The 22,061-nt window shown below is 40.2% G+C and overlaps 2 protein-coding genes across 3 annotated transcripts in view; one reads left to right on the top strand and one right to left on the bottom strand.

Annotated features, from left to right (window-relative positions):
• Positions 1-22,061, top strand: part of zmp:0000000926 (ataxin-1-like) — a 134,470-nt gene that overhangs the window by 38,609 nt on the left and 73,800 nt on the right. The window lies entirely within an intron of this gene.
• Positions 6,169-20,700, bottom strand: cdh26.1 (cadherin 26, tandem duplicate 1). The gene is made up of 19 exons (XM_049580388.1): positions 20,450-20,700; positions 18,267-18,323; positions 18,082-18,174; positions 17,839-17,994; positions 17,589-17,736; positions 16,865-17,034; positions 16,645-16,773; positions 16,371-16,556; positions 15,973-16,247; positions 13,925-14,067; positions 13,567-13,797; positions 13,248-13,469; positions 12,083-12,207; positions 11,720-11,794; positions 10,955-11,020; positions 10,654-10,728; positions 9,006-9,044; positions 8,764-8,835; positions 6,169-7,872 (listed from the first exon to the last, which is right to left on the bottom strand). The coding sequence occupies exons 1-19, from the start codon at positions 20,474-20,476 to the stop codon at positions 7,654-7,656; spliced, it is 2,508 nt and encodes an 835-aa protein (XP_049436345.1). The 5' UTR covers positions 20,477-20,700; the 3' UTR covers positions 6,169-7,653.

The raw sequence follows: 22,061 nt of genomic DNA, 5'->3' as shown, positions 1-22,061 counted from the left end.
ACACACACACATGCATAAACAGGACCTGTATATGCATTAATAGAGAGATGTAAGAGCAAGGGGGATGCCTTGGACAGGCGTCCGAACAGTTGGGGGTTCAGTGCCTTGCTCAAGGGCACCTTAGCAGTCCTCAGGAGGCAAACTGGCACCTCTCCAGCTACCAGTCCACACTATATATTTGGTCTGGTCTCTCAGGTTCCCAGCCCAAGTCCCTATGGACTGAGTTACTGCCGCCCCCGTAGTATGAAAGTGAATTATATACTGTAAAATGCAATCTATTTTCCCCCAGTGACTATTTCATTCCATAATGCCACCCTTCATCACAGTCAATACAAACAGGACAGAGCCAGTTATGTCACTGACTTTCATGTCTATCTCAGTGTCGATACTGAACTTTATCATTGTGAAAAGAAGTTGGAAATTTCGTAATTAAACATTGCGTCACAGTTCACTTCAAGTTAAAATTGCTCATGGTGCGCCAGGAACTATGAAGCCTGCTGACACATCGTATTAACCTTTAGCGTTTCCCAGAATTTCCTTTTAATCATCAGTTTGCTGGATAAGGCAGGTCTGGCTGAATTGTGACACTTGAGTGACTGGTTGTTTTCACTTTGTGGTTTCTCTAAATAATTTAATGTAGGTTGGTCACACAGAAATGTGTTTTTGGGACAGTTGTCCTAACACAATTAGCAATTAGTTTTATTGAGAAGAGTTTTTTCAGTCAAATATGTGTTAAATTTAGGAACGTATTCCAGCTGTCCTTTTGCAGTTTATTTAATCCAGTTTGGTGCAGAACTTTCTTAAGACAAAGAGAGAAGCTTTATTGTGTTTGTATAAGAAACTATTAATAACAAGGCCTTTCATACTCACTTAATTGCATTTGTATGAAGATTCAACTGAACCTTTGTTGACTTTGAGTTACTTTGAATCATTTCATGCTCCCTTGTGTCTTTTATTGTTCATCAGTGTTAATAATGTGCTTTGTTGTTTGGCTCTTAAATATATTTATTATTTCCAGTTCATTAACAAACTCATTCATTCATTGTGTATCTCCCTCCTTTTAAAAAGAATAATGTGCTGTCTGTGCTCGTTGTGATAGCAGTGGAACTATGCTGACTGACAACATAGTGACTGACAGTTGATAAAAGACACTGGCCCTCATTCTGTAAGTTCCATTTGCTTATTTACTACACAGTAGAGCAGCTGTTTCCTGGATGTGCCAGAAACACAGGAATGTTTCACGTCTCTTACGTTATGTTCCATTACTACGTACCTCTTAACCAGTTCACAGCAGAAAATATTAATTAAACTGTAGTTTTATGTGTTGGTAATATGTATTAAGAGATAAATTATAATTTAAGATAACAAATTTGCTTATGAGAGAGGTAGGGCTGATCACCTAAGGACTGCAGCACAGTCTAATTTAAAGTATATCTTTAACATGTGGACGTAAGTCATACTATGATAATACTGAGCCTTATTTTTTTACCACAGGAAACTATAGCCCGGCACATGATCATTTAGCCTAGGAGGAGGTCTAAGCAGGAACTTAACATGTTTTAGTCAGCATCATACTAAACACTGTGGGATATTTATTAGACAGAGGCGGATCCGATACCATTTACCACACACATTGATGAAGTCACTTCCAAAGAAGAAATAAGAACTGTTACTCAGTAACACCTTAGATGGGAGATTCGAAACCTGTGTTTTCTATGAAGCCAGGTTTCAACCCACACACACTTCCTTTTCAACACATTCTCACCCCCACCTTGTACAGATGCTTAGTCAGCGGCCTTACAGGTCAAACTACGTAAAACTAACTAACGAAGTACCCTTCTAGTGTCAGTTTTGGACACTTGGCGATGGAGAGTCAGTTTACACTTGATAAATGCATTCACTCCAAAAAAACCCTTTTCTTTTAACAGGAAATGTACAGATTAAGCTCACTAACTGTGTACAGTCTCTTTTCAAAATAAACGTAGAGTGCAGGTAAAAACCTTCGTTTTAATGTTCTTCCTAAGGTTTAGGCAACAAAAGGAGTTAGGTTTAAAAAACCCATCATGGTTTGGCTTAGATTTGTTACTACATTACGTAACATCACACAAGTCATTATTGTAGTGTGCTGCACACACACTAGGTTGTTATGAAAATCACTGGTTTGACTTTTTGTTTCACATGGGATACAAACAGCAGTCAGCCGGGTGAATGCCTCGGAGTTTGTTTGATGCCATCCTGTGAATCTTTGTTGTGAGTACTTGACCAATCTGCGCTGCAAGCCCCACCCCCAAAGTTCCTGTACTTTCCAGAGCCTTTTAAGATTATTTTTTGGGCTTTTCAGGCCTTTAATGATAGGACAGACTGGCGTGAAATGGGAGAGAGAGAGAGGGAGCGGCATGCAGCACAGGGCCACAGGCTAGAAGCAAACCCGTGGCTGCTGCAGCAAGGACTGAGCCTAAATGTATGGGGCACCTGCTCTAACCACTAAGCCACCGATGCCAATTCAAGATAGAGTCGCAACAACAGAAGTTCAAAATGCTTGATTACCACGTGATTAACGTAGACTTTGGATAGTTTCATGAAGTTATTGGCAGGCAGTCTAAGTACATGATACAGAGAGACAGCACTCAGATTTTTGGTTAGTAGAAGTCAGTAACTACACTGATTTATAATATTCATGTAACACATTATATGTAGTTACATCAGTGTGTTTCTTTTTAAAGTAAAATGTGCTATTATATGAGGATTAGTGTTAACAGCTAGGGTTAGATTGGACTTTATCAATCCCACACCCACACAATTAAAATGCCACAGCAGCTCAAGAGTCATAGTTGTTACTATGCACTTTGTTACTGCAATAATTTAAATGAATAAATCTCGAATAAACTCAGAAACATGAATAGCACGTCAAGCATTTTGTCTGTGCCCATTCTTGCGTGTTGTCCTTTCGTAAAGTCTTCACATTGGTTTACGGTGCTGTGCAAGGATTCTCCAGTCATTTGGAGAAAGGGGTACACATGCACAGTTCCTCCACTGAGACGGAGATGAGAGATGTTGGCTAAAGTCAGCAGGAGCAATTTTACACTCACTACAGATTACAACAACAACAAAAAAGCAAAGTTATCACTTTCAAAAACTGCATTAGGACCTCTTCCGCGAACAAAGACCACACTGTTGGTAGTTTAGGATGCCTTGCAAAACCCAGGGAGTTGAGACTCAGGGTGGGGGCACTGTCTCAGGCTCAGGCTCCATTGAATCCCCCTGTCATTCTTGTGCTGAAAGAGACAGAGCATGTGACAAAAAGACAGGAGACAGGGTTTGACACATCTGTTTACGCCTGGGTGGAAAATTACCTCAGGAGATGAGATGTGGTCTTTTTTCCCCAACTGAAGTTATGGAACTTCATTAGTTGAGAATGTTTATAAAAGTATGAAGTGACATCACCTGCTGATGTGATGAATATGTGTAAAGTTGTCTTATTGATATGTAGAGAGTGTATATATGTCCAGTAAGTATAAAGTGTCACTCTCCAGGCACATTTTGAGGCAAACCAGTTTGCCAAGACCCAATCTGGAAATTCATCGGTTAAAAAAAAAAAAAAAAACACAAAGAGATTAGCCAAGATCAAACAGGGCAAGACTAGGCTTTGAGCAGATGCAATTCCCACCATCTTTGTGCATTGTGCTGTAGTCAAAAAGGGCAGGGCCCCTGCACCACAATGAACTCTTGACCTGTAACATCATAGTCATCGCCACCCCTGACCTGTAACATCATTGTCATCACCACTCCTGACATCAGTAGTCCTCCCCCTGCAGATGATAATACTAATCCTATGTTCAGTTTGATTCCGGGGTATGAATGTGGATCAGACGAGGTCAGAGTGTCAGATTTGCATATTACTTTCACTGCCACACCCTAACCGTGTCTGGCATCTCTACTCAGTACATGAATTAATTAGAAAACAACAACAAACACTGTAACTCTCAGCAACAGCTTGCAGAGGGAACACAAAGCCAAAATATCTAAATTTATTTTCACACAAAAAACACAACTTGCGGGAGCATAATTATACACACATCACGTAAATGCAAGGCTATCAAAAACCAATGCACATGAAGGAAAGATGCTAACGCCTACACTGACTCCATGCCGTACAAGTTTAATGAAGGCAATTTTTCGATCCTACTCGAATCTTCGTCAGTTCAAAATGTTTTAAAAGTTTAAATCGTGTCTGTACGAGCCTGTGTGTTAAAACAGTTGACAATAAACAAATCCAATAAAATAGATAGAAAAAAGTACATAGGAAAAAACAGTAATGTGAATGCCACAAAGCCAAACTGCACAATATCAAACATATTTCAATCAGGAGAGACAGAAGAATGACATTAAGAGAATATTTAATACATGTAACAGTCTTTGGCACTTGGACACCAGAGGGAGATATTTTGTGAGCGGCAGAGAAGGAACCATATTTAGAATGAGGAGCAGTAAGAGAAGACGTGTCACTGTGAATCAGCTGATTACTCAGTTGACCTACCCAGACAATGACACCTAGAGATAGAGTGAGTATACGTGCAAGGAGTGAATGGCAGGGTGAGAAAGAAACTTACAGCCTTCCTGACTGAATTTTCACTAGAGGTTCATATCTTAATTTATAAAACATTATATCAAAATCTGTTATTCCATACATCAGTGTACATTACCTGTGTTCAAAAATGTATTAAGTTGGAGCAGTTCCTCAGCATTTTTCAGGCCAAGGAACCTTTCGCTGATACAGAGAGATGAAGCAGGGACCTACTACATATCTTGTATAAAACTGAGTTGCACATGAAACTGAAAACATGTCTGAAAATACACATTCACATGAATTCAACATATTATTAACAACGCTAATTTGGCCTATTTTAACACAAAAAAACATTTAATGTTCAGTACACAACATTGATGACTGACTAACTGTTACCCATGAATCTTTGTGCAATCATGCTAGCTAGCTAAGGCTAAATCACTGTGCAGCACCTGTCCATAACAGCATGGCTAACGAGTTAGCTTACAGTGACATGCCATTGAAACATATTGGCCAGTAAGCTTTATTATTATATCAAGTGTACGGACATTCTTATGAGCAACAATAGTGTCAGTGATGTTCAAAAAAACTTTTGAGCAAGAGACTCTAAAATACTGTCATGGTGTATAAAATATAAACCTTTATTTATACAAATTATTTTTTTGATTATTTGAAAAGCTTTGTATTGTATGCACCATAAAAGGTTGTGTTTATACATGCCAATTCAGGCCACGTTATTGTAGGCCCAGTTTGATATGCAACTCAGTTTGATACAATGTAGGAGAGGGTCCCTGCTTTACTCTGTTTGAGCTAAGAGGTCCTTGGCCTGAAAAATGTTGAAGACCCCTTCACTTACTTAATACAGTACATTTTGTGGACTGATATATGAGATGATGAATTTTGATATAAAGTTTTATTGATTAAGATATATGTTTGATATTTTGTATTTTTCGTTTAATTGTTTATTTTCAATTGTTTTACCACCCTGAGTGATTGAGATGGTTAACCACACCTGCCATCATAGAGGTTGTCAGCCTATTGGTGTCCATTACGTATAAATATAGGTGCTGTTTCAACTTTTCAAACATTCTGACCTGACGAAGATCTGAAAATGATCAAAACATTGTGTTCATTAAACCTGTGTGGCATGTGGCCAAGTGTGCAGGCATCACTTCCTTCCTCAAATAAAATGACGAAGACGTAAGACTGTTTTTGGCAGCAACACAGAGATGATAACAACCATCATGTGATCATAGTTTTTATACAGTACCAACAGTGCTGACAGCTGCTGTCATCAGTTTAAAAAACTGTTGAGAAACTGACTCAAGTGTGCTACACGTGTTAGGTGGGGTTATCCCTGAAATTATATTGTGGACAGTGAACAGTGAACCCGACCTAATTCTACACCCTTCTAACAAGCTGTGTGACATTTCTGCTGCCACCACTCCCTCACTGACAACCTCTTCACCAAGCGTGCAAGTGTACAAGATGAATTAATACAACTAACCATAGCTGTTAAAAATGAAACCTTTAAATTATAGCACACATGGTTTTAACACTGTAACAGTATCTTGTTTGGTATCATTTTATTATTAGTGCGACAACAAATGAACACTTCTTTTCCCCCTCTCCAAGTAAAAAAATTTCACCCACAAGGTTGCTACCAGCATATCTTTTAGTGAGGACAAATGCAACCTCTTTCCATTTCAATTTGTTTTTTGAAACACATTTTCAAAGGAGCAGTGTGTAGGATTTAGTGACATCAAGCAATGAGGATTGCAGATTGCAACCAGCTAAAACTTCTCCCATGCGGCAGGCGTGACCTCCCACTCAGGATTCCTTCAGTGTTCACTATTCAAGAGGTTGTTACTGAGCAGATTCAGGTACAAATAATTCGGTCTCTGACGCAGCTCATGCAAACAGGCCAGTAGTTCAGCACCTGCTAATGTGTGCCAACCGTTTTTCTCTGATAACATACGATCTCAGACATTCGGAAGGCCTTTAACGGTAGCTTAATTATCAGCAGAGGTCTTTTTCTCTCCAAAACATTTAAACGACTTAAAATGTGGAATAAAGGAGTTTAATGTATGAAAATCTGTGTTTTTATGATGGTGCTCAAAGCGGAGGGGCTGCTGACTACAGTGGCCATCACGAAAAACATTAATGGCCCTTTCTAGAGCCTCTAGTATTTGGGTTTTCCGTTCTGGGCTACTGTAGAAACATGACGATGTAACATGATGGACTCTGTGGACGAGGACCCGCTCCCTATGTACACTAAAAAGCTCATTCTGAGATACCAAAACATTTAATTACATCTGTGAATATATCCCCCTAAATCCTACACACTGGACCTTTAAGACAGCAGATGCAATAATGTACACAAGAAAACAAAGCAAGGAATGAATATTGTTGCAACACAAGCTGTGCAAATTCAACACCACTGTATCACCAGGTCATTAACAGGCCACAAACATTTACAGTACCTCAGTGACAGCACCACTGTCCAGTTACTGTTGAACAACACAGATTTCAACCAGATTCACAGATACTGCCTATCACTCTTGTGAGAGTGATAGGCAGAAATAAAACATCTTATATACATTTGAAATATTCCAGTTTACACAGATAAACTTACAGTTTGAGACATAAAAAATAAAACTGCCCTATAAAACCTCTAGAGTTACAAATGATGTGCTGCTAAAAGTGCTGGGACATGACAGGACTTACTCATAAAGTAGCAAAGTAAAAAAAAAACAGCAACAAGCAAACACACCCATTCACTGTCGAAACGTAACATTTCAAAATCACCAGAGCATGACAGTTTGTGCAGTGCATTCATTCCATCTGTAAGCAAGAAAAATACAGCCTCTGTAAACATAATCCTTGTTTTGTGGATAGATGTGCGTGTACAATATCAGGCTTTAGATATGTGAGATGTTTTAGTCCGAAAGGCACAAGTACAAATTCCAGCAATTGTTGTTTGTCTTTTCTTCCAAGATCCAGAAAGGTCACTCCATATTCATGATCTTAAACTTGGAGCGCAGAGCAATTTGCTTCATATAAAAATCACACTGCAGCGGTGCTTTTTAGAGCTGTATGTTTTTTTCTGTAACTGTCTGCTGACAGATGGTTCCCAAGGTCTTGAACTTTGGCCCCAGGTCATTCAGAAACATCATATCGTCTCCCAGGTTGCTGAGTGACAGCTTATCCAGTGACTGGCATTTGCTGCCCTGTCCCTCGTAGGCATACTCGTAGGGAAGGTACATTGGGTGGTCTACATGAGTTCCTTCAATCACGTGCAGCCTCTGTGGGATTGAGGAGTCATAAAAAGATTTCTGAGTCACTTTGTTAAAAACTTTTCATAACATAATACAAATATAAAGACTTTCAGCCTGGTTGTGTAATATTATAGTCATTGCATTAAAGGGCGCGTCCGGATGAATTCTTTTCCACGTTCTTTAAATGCAAACTCCTACTCGGCAGTTAGCAGAAAGCAGTGACACAGGTTGCAGTGCTGACACCCTCCCCTCCCTTACCCCCCCCACATATGCTGTTCAGAGTAAGCATGGAGAGTGAGGACAGTGTTAGCTTGGCAGATCTGAGCTCGGAGGTGAAGGATGGTTGTTTTTTGTTCTTGACCTTGCTGTCAGAAGTTCTTTCTGAGCGGGAACTGAACTGCCCTTTTAAAGCTACCACACTCCGTTGACAGAAACTGTAACAGCAAAATGGAGGTTGCTGGTTTACCGCCTTGTCTGGTCTTGTTTGTGTTATTGTGTTAATGTTTTTACCCGAACCAACGTGGCGTCTACAGCAGTATGCGAGTTTAAATGTAGCAGTGCAGATACCCATGTCAGATCATGTGTGGAAATGTTTTTAGATACCATTTTGACGCTAAAACATAGATGACCAAAATCAGAATTTTCAGATTTGAATACATAAGGAACACTACTGCAAAGCAGTAATAAGTAATGGAGCCTCCTTGACAACCTCTATCATTGCTTCAAGCAGATGCGAACACCCTAATACAGCAGTGTCATCCATGTTATGTATATGAGCATTTCAGAAGTTTAATTTGATTGCTTAATTTGCCTTTCATTCGCACAAGCAGGTGCAAAGTGCTGCTCTGACCATCAGGAGCAATTTAGGGTTCAGCATCTGCTCACACTTCAACATGTGGATGTTAGACAAATGCTTACCCTGTCGATGTGATCGGAGATGTTATGACTTGAGCACAGGCTGTAAGAGTGGTTGTATTTTGATGAGTGTCCCTGTTCACAGAGAGAAAGATTGTTAGTTCCTATAGCCAAAATATAATGCACATGTACGGGCTTCCCACTGCTTAGTTAACATAGTATTTATGCATTAGACAGTGCAAGAAAGAGGTTTACATTTCAACTTCTTCTTAAAACATGTTGATTCAATGAAATGCACTACTCACATGGTAGGCGCTGGACCTGTTTGTATTCCATGTAGAGTACTGAAATTAAAAAATACACAGATTCCGTCTTTACTATCCTCACTTGACCTCAGTGTATTTGTGGATCTTTTAAAACTGGAACCAGACAGCATTCAGAAAAAGCAGACTAGATATTTTCTTTAAAGTTGCATCAGGATTCAACTCCTTTAATTCAGTAAGGGCGGACTTAAAGAGACAGTTCACCCCAAGATTAAAAATAAATTCATTTGTTTTGTGAGTTAACGAGTGTTGGAGATATTGGCTGTAGAGATTTCGGCCTTCTCTCAAGTACAATGGAGCTAGATGACACTCAACTTGTGGTGCTCAAAGAAGTGGCGCAAAAAAACATTTGAAAAACTCAACAGCAGAAATCACGCCCTGATTACTCAAGATTTACCACAGACCTGGCTGTAAGCACTTTCACGTAGGAACTATTTTCTTCTAACTAAATTAACATCCACCAACTGTATCACCACACACAACGAAGCATACATCTACTGCTAGCTCACCTAACACCACTGAGCTTTACATCTAGCACTTGCATGAGCATGAGCCTCTTGTTCATGAATAGACCCATGCTTCCTTCTGCACTGTGATACGGTTGGTGGGTGCAGTTTGGTAGAAAGAAAATAGAGTTTTTCAAATGTATTTTTTTTTAACGCTTTGAGCACCACAAGCTGAGTGACATCTAGTTCCATTTTATCTAAGAGACGACAGACATCTCTACGGCCAATATCTCCAACGCTCGGCAACTCACACCAAAACAATCTAGGCTGTTAAACAGCACTACAGGTAAGAGGAAAAATATATATTTTTTTTATTTTAGGGTGAACTGTTCCTTTAATAATAGAACGACATCTTGGTATAAAGCAAAGCAATAATATATGTATATATATATATATATATATATATATAAATATATACAGTACAGGCCAAAAGTTTGGACACACCTTCTCATTCAATGCGTTCTTTATTTTCATGACTATTTACATTGTAGATTCTCACTGAAGGCATCAAAACTATGAATGAACACGTGGAGTTATGTACTTAACAAAAAAAGGTGAAATAACTGAAAACATGTTTTATATGTTTGGGGTGATGGTTTGGGGTGAGCTGGACCGCAGAGTGAAGGCAAAGGGGCCAACAAGTGCTAAACACCTCTGGGAACTCCTTCAAGACTGTTGGAAAACCATTTCAGGTGACTACATCTTGAAGCTCATCGAGAGAATGCCAAGAGTGTGCAAAGCAGTAATCAGAGCAAAGGGTGGCTATTTTGAAGAAACTAGAATATAAAACATGTTTCAGGACATTCTTTCCGTGTTTTGAGATACAATGTGAACATATAGACAATAGACAGAGAGAAACAAAAAGACTAAAATGCAAACAAGAGGGATCAGACAAAAAACTGCTCATACTAGGTGTGTCTCTGCAACACAGGCTAGAGAGAGGCATTGCTCATGATGCATTAAAATACAGGTGGTGGCACCCCCTTGTGGATTTAAGGAGGCAGTGTGTAGACGTGCTGCAAGACACACCTATCAGGGCAATGAGATGCAGCGTGGTAACACATTCATCAGGAATGACACCCTAAAAAGGGGCAGCTATTTTAAACATGGCTGTAGTCACTCACCATGGCCTGCCCTGCGCCCTGGCTTCTGACAGTGTTGTGACGCAGCATGCCCATTGAGTTCATGTTAGAGTTCATCTGCAGGAGATATGCAGTAAAGTTAATCAAGGTGGAAGGGTGTTGTAGAAGACAGCAACCAGCCCTGCTGATTTTTAGGTCATATCTGCACACGCCACTGAACACTGTAATTTGTTATTTAGAAATGAAGTCCCACTGCTGTAGACATTACCCTAAGTCATTGTAATTATTTGCCTTGTAAAAATACAAACACACAAAGGAAGCTATTTAAAGAGCTGTTACTCACCGTGTTGAATACTGAGCTGTTGTACGCATCCATATCCTGGACCATTACTGGAGCCGCCTGAGACATCTAGTTAATTATAATAATAATAATTTGATCAAACAAAGCAAGTTAATGAAGCAACCCTACAAGCAGGGGCAAGAAAAAGGGAATTCTATTTTTGTTTTCGGCATTTAAGAAAGCATTTAATCAGGTGTTTGAAAAGGGGAACACAGCCCTTAGAAAATAAAACTCTTGAATTCTATGCAGTAATGCCAAATAAAGTACTCAGACTTATACATCTGCTGGTATAGCGCCAACATTTATCTCACATTCAAAAGTTACTGTAGTATTTTACAGCAAAATTCTGTAAATGTGATCAGTGCGTCCAAATTAAATCAAGTAGTCCCTCTTTTCAGGTACTCCAGGCAATCCAAGATGTCATCTTTGTGCTGTGTCATGTAGGTCAACCTGTACATGTTGCTCAAGGCTCATCATAAATGTGTCTACAACATACATTTCAATTACAGTGTTGCATCACATACCTGTCTATCTGTCAACGCCTCAGAGACAAGTAAGAGTAACTTGATTATAGCTGTGATCCATTTTTCAGGAAGATGAATCACCAAATTTTCATACGTTTTTCTTTATATAATTCTTCTGTTTGTGTACTGAGACATTTTAGACTCTTGACTTCTGACACACCCTGAAATTGCACCCACGCTGATACACCTTATGCCTGCGAGGAAAAGAGGAATGAGAGACTGGGGGGTGGGGGGAGAGGAGTACCTTCATGGTGCCCATTTTTATGCCATCTGTCACTGTCATACTGGTTGTAGGTGTCAGGAGCAGAGTGGGCTCAGTCTGGCAGAGAAGACAAAGAAAAGAATAAATAGGTTAGCCCACCGTCCCCAAAAATGGGTGCGATTGGTAGAGTAATATATCATACTGTCACGGTCTTATGACGTTTGGTTGCGTTGTGTGGGTATTGAGTTTGAAGTGATAATGCGGTTGGTTATGGGTTTAGAGGCATATGCTATAATAACTGGGTAAATTACCTGGATTGTTTCGACTCTAGGATGCATTGATCTGACTGAGTAATTTTGGCCGTTACTGCTTCTAATCTGCACACATACAGCACAACCAACACACCTTGCATTCCGAGCCCCCTCCTTCTTGGTTGTACTTGATGAGGGTCTGGTTGCCCTCATCCTGCACCATGGGCATATGTTTGAACTCCTTTTCTCCACACTGACACAGGAAGATGAGCAGCAGCACTGCAGACACACATCAGAATAACACCGTTGAATATACAGCGTGTACACTGTTCTCAAGGCTTCCACATAACTGCCATAGGCAATGGTGACCTAGCTTAACTTGTAAGATTAAGCTGGGTGTGGACAATGTACAGACTGTCTTGAAGAGATTCAGTTTGTATAGGACTAAATTGCATACGGAGTACGTTTTGCAGACAGGGTGATCATTATGTTAAACATTTCTTTGAGTTACTGAAAAGAAATTAAACATGACATTTATGTACTGCCCTGGATTGGCAGGGTGACACCAGAATCTTAGGTTCTCTTCCACTTTGGTTAAGCTGAAGGAAAGATTGTAATTTCAGGTGCCACTGAACAAGGCCCTTAACATCCAATTGCTCCAGTGAAGCTGCTTGGTGGCCAACTGATGAGACCGGTTGAACAGGGAAGCTTCTAGGTGTTAAGTCATGAAACTTGTATTCAGGGTGTTCCTTAAAATAGGAATGTTGCTCTCAGTGAAACTTCCCTAACTAAATAAAAGCTTTTTTTTTTTGTTTAAATAATTAAGTGATAGCTCAGATACACATATTAACACAGGATCAAGAGGAGTACAAGTTAAACACACAGCTAGCAGTTGGTAACATCTGTTTTTAAAAGTGCTATATAAATACATTTATTATTTATAATATTATAACTTAAGTTATGGCATGTTTAACACCTGCACAGCAACTCCAATACACAAATTTGGTTTAACTATTTGAGACAATATCATGAGATGTAGTCATTTTAATTTGAAGGACATTCAGCAATTATAAAAAAAAATGTCTTGTTATAGATAAATTAAGCTATTTGACTGGTTTGTGTTCACATACTAAATCCTCACCTCTCTGTTACTAAAATGACTGCTTGAGATTAGTGTGGGCGAACAGTCTTGACCAGTTTTATGTGTTCATTTGTATCTAACTTGCCTGCCTTGACTTGCGACAAAAAAGGGTGACTGCAGGTTAATTTAGCGTGAACTTAATGATTTTGTTAATGTTGCCGCTGACTGTCATACTCACACAAAAATAATAGAAGTCCTAGAAAGAGCAGTCCAATGCCCGCTGGCCCAAGCCTGGAAGAGAGCGAGTCTTTGCTATGGCAAACATCTCCCCCTCCACAGTCACACACCATCACTTCCACAGTGTCACTTCCACTCTTGCCTTGGTGGTCACTGATCGTCAGGGGCACTGAGTAGTTACCATACGCAAGTTCCTTCAGCATAACAAGCCCACATTCGTCACCTAGTGAAGGAAGGAAAGAAGGGTGTGTAGTGGCTGTTTGATTTCAACAATTTTTTGTTTCAGTTTTTGTAAGGAGACTTTAAATATACGAGCTAACCAAAGGCAGGATCTAGTTTCCATCGTTGTTTCAGAGTTTTGTCATCACCCTTCAGCTGGAAGGAGAAGGGCCCACCGAAAGGATGTTCATCTGCATCCTTGGCAGGCACCATGACTTTGTTATTCTTGTTTCCACACAAAATTATGCCTTTGCTGACCAGCGTGGGGATGTTGTCATTGATATCACCGAGGTGGACCAGGACAGTGGCTGTTCCCGTGGCTGGAGGCTCACCTTGGGAGTGATAGCAAAGGCAAAAAATCCTTTTAATTCATCCAGACATATTATTGGAGGGATTTAGTTCACCAGTGGGGCACAACATCCAGCTTTTGTTAGAGTGTATAGTTGGGCTTCTTCATACCATTATCTATGGCACCAACGACGATTTTGTAAATGTAGATATCAACATGGGGCGACTCTCTGTCCATCTTCTTAGTTGTTGTGATTTTGCCTGTTTTGGCATCGATCTTCACCCAGTCAGCTGGATCCTCTAACAGCACATGCCTGGTCACAAGAGGACAACGTATGAACTGAAAGCACCCAAAATGGTAGAGATAACTACATAACTACAGGTTTTACTGTATGTTGTATGCCACATTATATATCAGGTAATTTCACATAAGAAATGTGATTCTATATTTTCTGTTGGGCCCCGATCAATGCATTGGCAGTTAGGTTATTGCAGATATATCAATACTGAGTGGCTGGCCAACACTAAGCTGGCAGTATAGAAATGCGGAAGATATTTTAAGAACAAGTGGCACCCACTGAGGCTGACAAATGAAGCCAACAGACGTGCCAAAAAAAGCAGTTTCTCATATGGCCGCTCGATGCTGGCTCCAAAAGGGAGCATTTAAACCCATGTTAAAATGCCCAACTTTACAGCAGAAATAAACATATTTACAGCCTGGTACAGAAAATGTTTTTGGTCTTAATAGCTTATTTCTCCCTTCATGACAACTGTACAGCATTGAATTTCTATATAACAATCTTTACATTTTATGGAGGCTTAAAGTTATACGTAAGTAAGGGTGTGGCCACTTTGAGTGACAGGCTGTTTGCAAGGCGTCTGTGAGTCAGATCCACACCTCGCTCCTCTACAGTTCCACCCTCTTGTCCAAATATAGTCACCTTTGGCTCCATTAAACCAAAATGCCAAAGCTTCCAAACGTGAGTCTGCAAACTAGTGGCTGACGTCACGTTCGCTTCGTCCATTATTTTATACAGTCTGTGATTTAGAAACAGCATCACCATTGCAAAGTTTGTCAGTCAGAAAACACGGACAATTTCAGTTTTTCAACGATAAAATCTTGCGTTCTTTACACATCTTCTTTGATAACCAAATTGACCATAATTGTTTGGCTATGGTCAGGGCTGTAGCTGACTCGACCCAATACCAATAGTTGACCGTTAGTTACTTTTTTCCTTACAGAGTTTAAGAGTTTAAACAGGATTTGATGGGACTTACAGGGTAGGAGACATTCATGTAATATAGTATACAAGCCAAGTTAGCCCTCGGAGCTAATGCATGCTAACTACACTAGCGACAGTTCAGTCAGGAACACTCTCGTCATAGATTTAACCATTTATTCCAACAAATGGAAATACAGCTATACTTGGCGCTGATGGCTCTACTCTTAAGATGCAGCATGCTAAATCAATACAGGAAGCGCAATGCAGAAAACCCTCCAGGGTGTACAAGAGTTGGCCCAAAGCAAGACATAAAATACCCTTTTAACTTTTAAGCCATGTTAGGACTCTGAATTAGGCTGGGGTGGAGGAGGTAAAGTTTGCCAGCAGCAGCAGCAGCAGCAGCAGTGACTGATACGAAGCCATGATCCAATCAGCTGGCTGTCAGCTTGTTACAGCTGGGGTATATGACTTCCCATGTCCTGCATGAACTAACGCAAAGCTTCATATCAGAAAAGTGCAACATTTTTGCCAACACTAGATTTCAAACAAAAGCCAGGGACTGCAGTGTATTAAGTCTGTAAATTCCCTACTTCTAAGCAGAGGGCAGAAAATAACGTTATCTCAGAGCCTGGCCGAGATCTCTTCCCACAGGCAGCTGCCTCTGTCTCACTCAGATTCACCCTGGCTCTGGGTCTGCAGCTGCCTCTACAGGAGAGCAGCGTAAAGGTGAGCAGTGCTCACTCTGCATCTATATCTGAAGATGTATGCTGCACACTGACTGACAAAACAAAACAAAAAGACTGCTTGACTTGAAGAGCCTCAGTCGACTTAAGGGGTCTCCAAATGATAATTAGAATCTTCAATGGCCGCCCTAGTTATGGGATGCATTTATTTTAGAAATAAACAAGAGACGATATATTGTTCTAAGATTTTCTTTTGTAACTCTTGCATGTTGATATTAACTACCGCCTGAAAAATCAGTATCTAAGCACTAACCTGATTTTGGATTCGTCTGAGTCGGGATCTTTAACTACTGGAGAGAACAGCACATTTCCAGGCTCCTCCTCTTCTCTCCGGTACACGTCAAATACAGTTTTTTCATAATAAGGGGGGTCATTGATATCTATCACTTTCATTGTGACGCTGACTTCATTTGGAGGTGGAGGTTTGTCTGTTCCACCAGCTGCTTTATTTTTGCAATAAAAAATTTCCTCCTCATTCTCCACTCTGATCAGCAGAGTGGTATTAGTTGTCATCTCGAAATCTTTGCCCTGGAAGAAACACACACGGCTAGGTCACTACTGATGCAGCTGCTGTACATGATAAAAAAAGGTTGATGGAAATTTAGCTTGGTCCACATGTAAATGAATGAAGCGTGAGAAAAGCAGAATTACCTTGATGACACTCAGAATACCCTCATTAGTTTCAGGGTCAGTTTCAATTTTGTAGTTTTCTCCCTCATTCCCTTTAATGATGTAGTATTTGGCACGCCAGCCTGGAGTTTTAGGAGTGTCTTTGTCGTCTACCCCAATCCTCAAAACATTGTCCTTGGTGATCGATTCTTTCACCTGGCCGTAGTACTGAACAGGCAGACCAGTTTCATCTTTAACATCATAGCATAACTCTGAAAAGCAAGTATTAATGATAATGGTAATAAAAAATCTGTACCGCCTTTTCCTTAAACGTTGGTTGATGGCTGTTTGTGTCATCAATATTGAGAGTAACAACAGCAGTTGAGGAAAGGGACGGAGTTCCATGATCTTTTGCATGAACAATAACTTCATACTTATTTACTTTCTGAAACATATATATTAAAAAAGATATTTTAGATATTGTATTGTGTGTGTGCATGCAGCTGATGTAGGTACTGTAAGTCACTGAGTCTCACATCATAGTCAAAACATCCATCAACGGTGAGTTGGGCCATTCTGTTGTTAATCTGAATCAAACTAATCTTGGGAGAGTCCGGCTTCTGTGAAAGCACGCTGATGGTGACTTTAGAGTTGGATGTGTTCCTCTGATCAATGTCAGTGACCAACAGCTGCACCGGCAAGTATGCTGCAAGAAAAAGGAGAGATTGAATGTGTTATAGAAAAGTATGAAGCAAGGAATGGAGCAGAAAAGTACACAGGATTAAAGATGCAGCCTGGGTTTGAAATTATTTTGCTGCTACAGTATTGGTGAGGCTACACCCTTGTTTGTTTTTAAAGCCCTGACAAAGCTCTACAGTCATTGAAACCAAGGTTAGTAAAGTTCAGCTAAAAACTAAATCTAAAAGTGAAGTGAAACAATACTGTATACTTACAAAACGAACTATAAACAAATGAAATCTGTGGGAAATGTCTGCAGTTCTAGTCTTTTGGAGTGGCTGAGTTGCTCTCCTGTGTATCCCATTTTTTCATTTTTTACAAAAACATCCAACACTCTACATTTGATCTACGTTTGATTACACAGTACATCTCTTTTTCCCCTAATTATTTTGGCACGTCTCTGTTAAAGAATTTATGAGAATGCGCTGTACCTTGTTTTCATTTGTTTGATGTGTGATACTCAGTGACTGCAAGCACAAAATATGCATGCTATATGAGTCATTTCTGCAACCATATACTCACTGTCTTGGGTACTTTCCTTTACGCTGGCTTTCGTATGAGAGTATTGAAATTTCGGTGCATTGTCATTGATGTCCTTTATGTCTACGTTGAAAGCCAGTTCTTTGTCTATTGCCGTATCCGTCTTTTTGCTCAAGATATCAAACTTGATCTGTGGGTGGAGGTACAATGAGGTCAAGTTGTCTTTTGTGGTTAAAAAATCTACACATATGTATTTTTCATCAGAGGGACGGGCGATCCAGCATGAGCTTACTTTGAAGCGATCGAACTCCTCTCTGTCAACAGGTTTATGGGCATAGACGACTCCGGTATTTTCATCAATGGAGAACACTCCCAGCGGCGGCTCAGTCACACCCATTCCACTGATATGGTACTTCTGCCCCTCGTGATGCGTCTTGTCATTGAACATCTAGTGTCAAGACACAAAACATTGAGCGGTTATTTTGTGCATGTTTGGCTCAGTCAGGATATCTCATTTACAAATTGATGTCCTCACCCGAGAGATTTCTTTGGGGAATGGCCCATTATCTTCCTCCACTACTTCAATTGTAGACAAAACCCACCTTCTTTTGGAACGCGCCAAAAGCTCCTGTTGAAACCAGAATGTTGAGCAAACATACAGTTGTTATAATGGCAGAATAGTTTGGCAGGAGTTTGCATTCCTAAACATGAAACAGTTACCCGCTTGTCACGCTTGATGTGGTTGCCTTCTCCACATTCCAGGGCTGCAAATGCAACCTGCAACACAAACATAGATCATAATACCTGACATCACAGAGCAGTCTAAAGTATTTTTTAATCCAATATGATGTGTGCCTTTTATCATGCATTATTCACTGCTCATTTACTCTCCCCTGTAGTGTTAGATGTTTCACTGTGGTCTTACTGTCATACATTTACTTCACTGTATTTTGCTCCTGAGATAACAAACATGTTTTTTTTTCTGTACTCATCTTGTGTCAGGGAGAGCTGCAGAAAATTCCAGCATGCACTGGGGCAAGAGGTGATGATACACACCCTGTCAGGCTGCCCTGACCACACACATACAGTAGAAACCCCTTCACGTGTACGGGCAACTAAAAGCTTCCCGTTCATCTAATTTGCATGTCTTTACACACAATGAGATGAGAGAACGGGAAACGGCAGCTGGTTGCAAACCAGGAACTATGTAGTTTACGGTCTCCATCTTCTTATCTTAAATTATTTGTCATTTATCATTATCATTTATAATTATTTTCTCAGTGTTTTGGCAGATCTTGCCTTCTTCCAGATAAAAGCTACTAATCAACAGACTGACATACAGTGTATAAAATAGGTGGTTTCAATCACTGTGATGACAGGGCAAACCCGATATTGCTTGTAATTCAGACTAAGAGCAATTGATACATTTTGATTGTTAAAGATAATTGTAGATGTTGCCAGTGATTCAGAGGTATAGTCATCATGAACATAACTTTTCAAACCACCTCAACTGACGCGAAGGAGCAGTGGCTCTACCCCGAGCACCCTCCGGATGTCTGAGCTCCTCACCCTATCTCTAAAGGTGCGGACACAGCCAATCAGAGTGATTTCTCTCACCGACAAGCTCTACCGCCGATTCAACATGCTCAATCAGCCGAAAAACCGCCAACGCCAAAGTGCCAATGGTGCGGGACACACCGCAAAAACTAGGGCGTGAGACGCTCACCGACGGCCCGACTTTGGTCGACAACCGGCTGTTGGCTTGGTGTGTCAGGGCCTTAAGGCTGAGCCCAGCCACCCCATGTAGGAAACTCATTTCCACTGCTTGTATCTGCTATCTCATTCTTTCGGTCACTACCCAGAGTTCATGACCATAGGTAACGGCTGGGATGTAAATGGACCAGTAAATTGAAAGCTTTGCTTTCCGGCTCAGCTCCCTCTTCACCACGACGGACCGGCGCAGGGCCCGTATCACTGCAGAAGCCGCACTGACCCGCCAATCCATCTCACGCTCCCTTCTACACTCACTCGTGAACAAGACCCTAAGATACGTGAACTCCCTCACTTGAGGCAATAACTCTCCCCCAACCCGGAGATGTTAAATAATGTGCATTGTCCCTTTTTAAAATAAAGAAACATAAAATAAACATTTCTTTCAGGCACTGGGAGCAAATCATTCTGTTGAGGTGTCCCATATATGGTAGCGGCCGCAGATTCCAGGTTGTGGCCCTTTGCTGCATGTCATCCCCTCCTTCTCTCCCCCCTTCACGCTTAGACTATCCCATCTAATAGATGCAAAAAGCCAAAAAAAATAATCTTAAACAAAGATCTTAGTCATGTCCCAGTGTCTCAACTACTGTACAACTGCTTAGGAATATTTTTTTAGAAAATGAAATAAATTCTCCAGTTGCAGCACACTGTACTGTAAAAGATGGGACTGCAGTGTGAAGTAAGTAAATCATAACATCACAGGGTTCGAGAGTGACGCTGCAACTCACTGAATAACAGGAAGAGATGTACATAACCTGATCCAACAACTAGGTTTAAAATATGTGCTGTGTGGTACTCCATTAATCCATCGTAAGGATCTCATGTTACTGTGTCAACAACCTGTATTTCCATTATATAATGCTGAGAACTGGTTTTGCGTGATGCCCTCATTAATGCACATTTGCCTGCAGACTTACTGAACAGTAGAACACCTGGTTAAAGGTATAAGTGCTATGCATGTAGACATTCTCTGCTGTTATTTTCAAGTTTTACAAGTCATCACAGGCCACACAACTCTCTCAGAACAGCTACTTTCTGCTGAAAACGTTTGCTTTGTTCTTCAATGTTAACCACATCTTTTCTTTGTAAATGGCGTTAATGTAACTGTAGATAATTGTAGAATATACACCTACCAACAGAAGCAGGGAAAAGGTCCTCATCTTGGTCCACTCTGCGTTGTATCCTCTGCAGGAGTACTCCGAAAGAGTCAAAGGCAGCCTGAATAAATGTGCATGTACGACAGCCCACAATGCCTGCAGGCAGCAGGTTGACTGACTTTGCAGTTAACAAAAGGCTGTTTGTTCATGTGTGCGGATATTTGATATGTTAATTGCTGATCTTGAACTTACAGTTGTGTGTAGAACACGACCAGTAGATGCCGTGCTTTGTGTATACCCGGGTATTTACGTCTTAATCCGAATCTGTTTTGTTAGGGAGTGTTTTAGTTGTCATGATAGTGTGGACTTTTATTGGGCTTCCTGTCTGTGCTGAGAAATAGAGCTCGGCTCAGGTGTACACCCCTCCACCGCGAAGCTCATATTACCATGTTTTATTTATGTTTGACCTACATCACATGCAGATGTAGCTCAACTTAATAGGTCCCATAAGGTTTAGATGGTGACTGAAATGTCATTTTAAATCAAGCGGTACAGTATATGTCGTGCTCACGGTCATTAAACCAGCTGTCAGTCACATGCATCAGTACATTTTGTCCTCATGCAAATTCCCTCGTGCTGAATATATGGACGCCATTTGGCTCTAGATTTGTGTTTGTTTTTCTTGTGCTGTCTTAATGACACATCACTTATTACTCAAAGGATTCACTTACACATAATGAGGCCATGACTGTGTCCATCTCGCCAAAGGCAAGATTGATTGGCAAATTTTGGAGTCGCTCCCTTCATGTAATATCTTAATCTTTCAACATGAACATGACAACTGACAGACATCACAGCGTAAAGCCGTAGGTAGTACTTAAGTCTTTAAACAAACAAAAATCAGCTACACACACGCATACACACACACACACACACACACACAATTTCCTCAGTGTATAGCACAATCACGATGCGCTCATACTACCCTACCGCTACAGTGTGTCTCACTGTTGGACTGATTTATGCTGAGTTTGTTACATATTGTTATATACTATACTGTAATATACTAAACTGTACTGTACTGTACTAATCTAAACTGTAGAGTTAGAGTTTGTTATATATTGTTATGTACTATTATACACTATACAGTACTATACTATGGTAAACTATACTATACTATGCTATACTATACTATACTATACTATACAGTGCTCTTGTACTGTATCGTTTCTACTTTTCCTTCTATCACATGTAGTTTTATTAACATATTATTATTATTATTTTCCTGTCTGTTAGCAGTTCATTTGGGTAGTCCACCTACAGATAGTTTGTATTATTCGTTGAGATTTAACAATTCAGCTGTTTTGTCTTGTCTGTAGATGTTTATAGAGTATATGTGACAATTCTCAGAATTACTTGGTTGACCTTGAATGAAAAGTTCAACTAAATTATTCTAAGAACATGTAGTTATGTGAATGAATTGCATCATATACTTAATAGATAATTCGTTAAACATCCACAGAATGAAGCGAAACAGTTGAATTGTTGAATCTCAACAAATAAACTGATGAAATGTTAAAAATATTGTATAAACTATCTCTAGGTGGACTATACAAATAAAGTGTTGCCTGCTTTTTTTTTCTTCTGT

Source organism: Epinephelus fuscoguttatus, linkage group LG7 (genome assembly GCF_011397635.1).
Source record: "Epinephelus fuscoguttatus linkage group LG7, E.fuscoguttatus.final_Chr_v1".
Classification (NCBI taxonomy): domain Eukaryota; kingdom Metazoa; phylum Chordata; class Actinopteri; order Perciformes; family Serranidae; genus Epinephelus; species Epinephelus fuscoguttatus.
The sequence above is the reverse complement of the archived record's forward strand: the minus strand, read 5'-3'. Positions and strand labels throughout refer to the sequence as shown.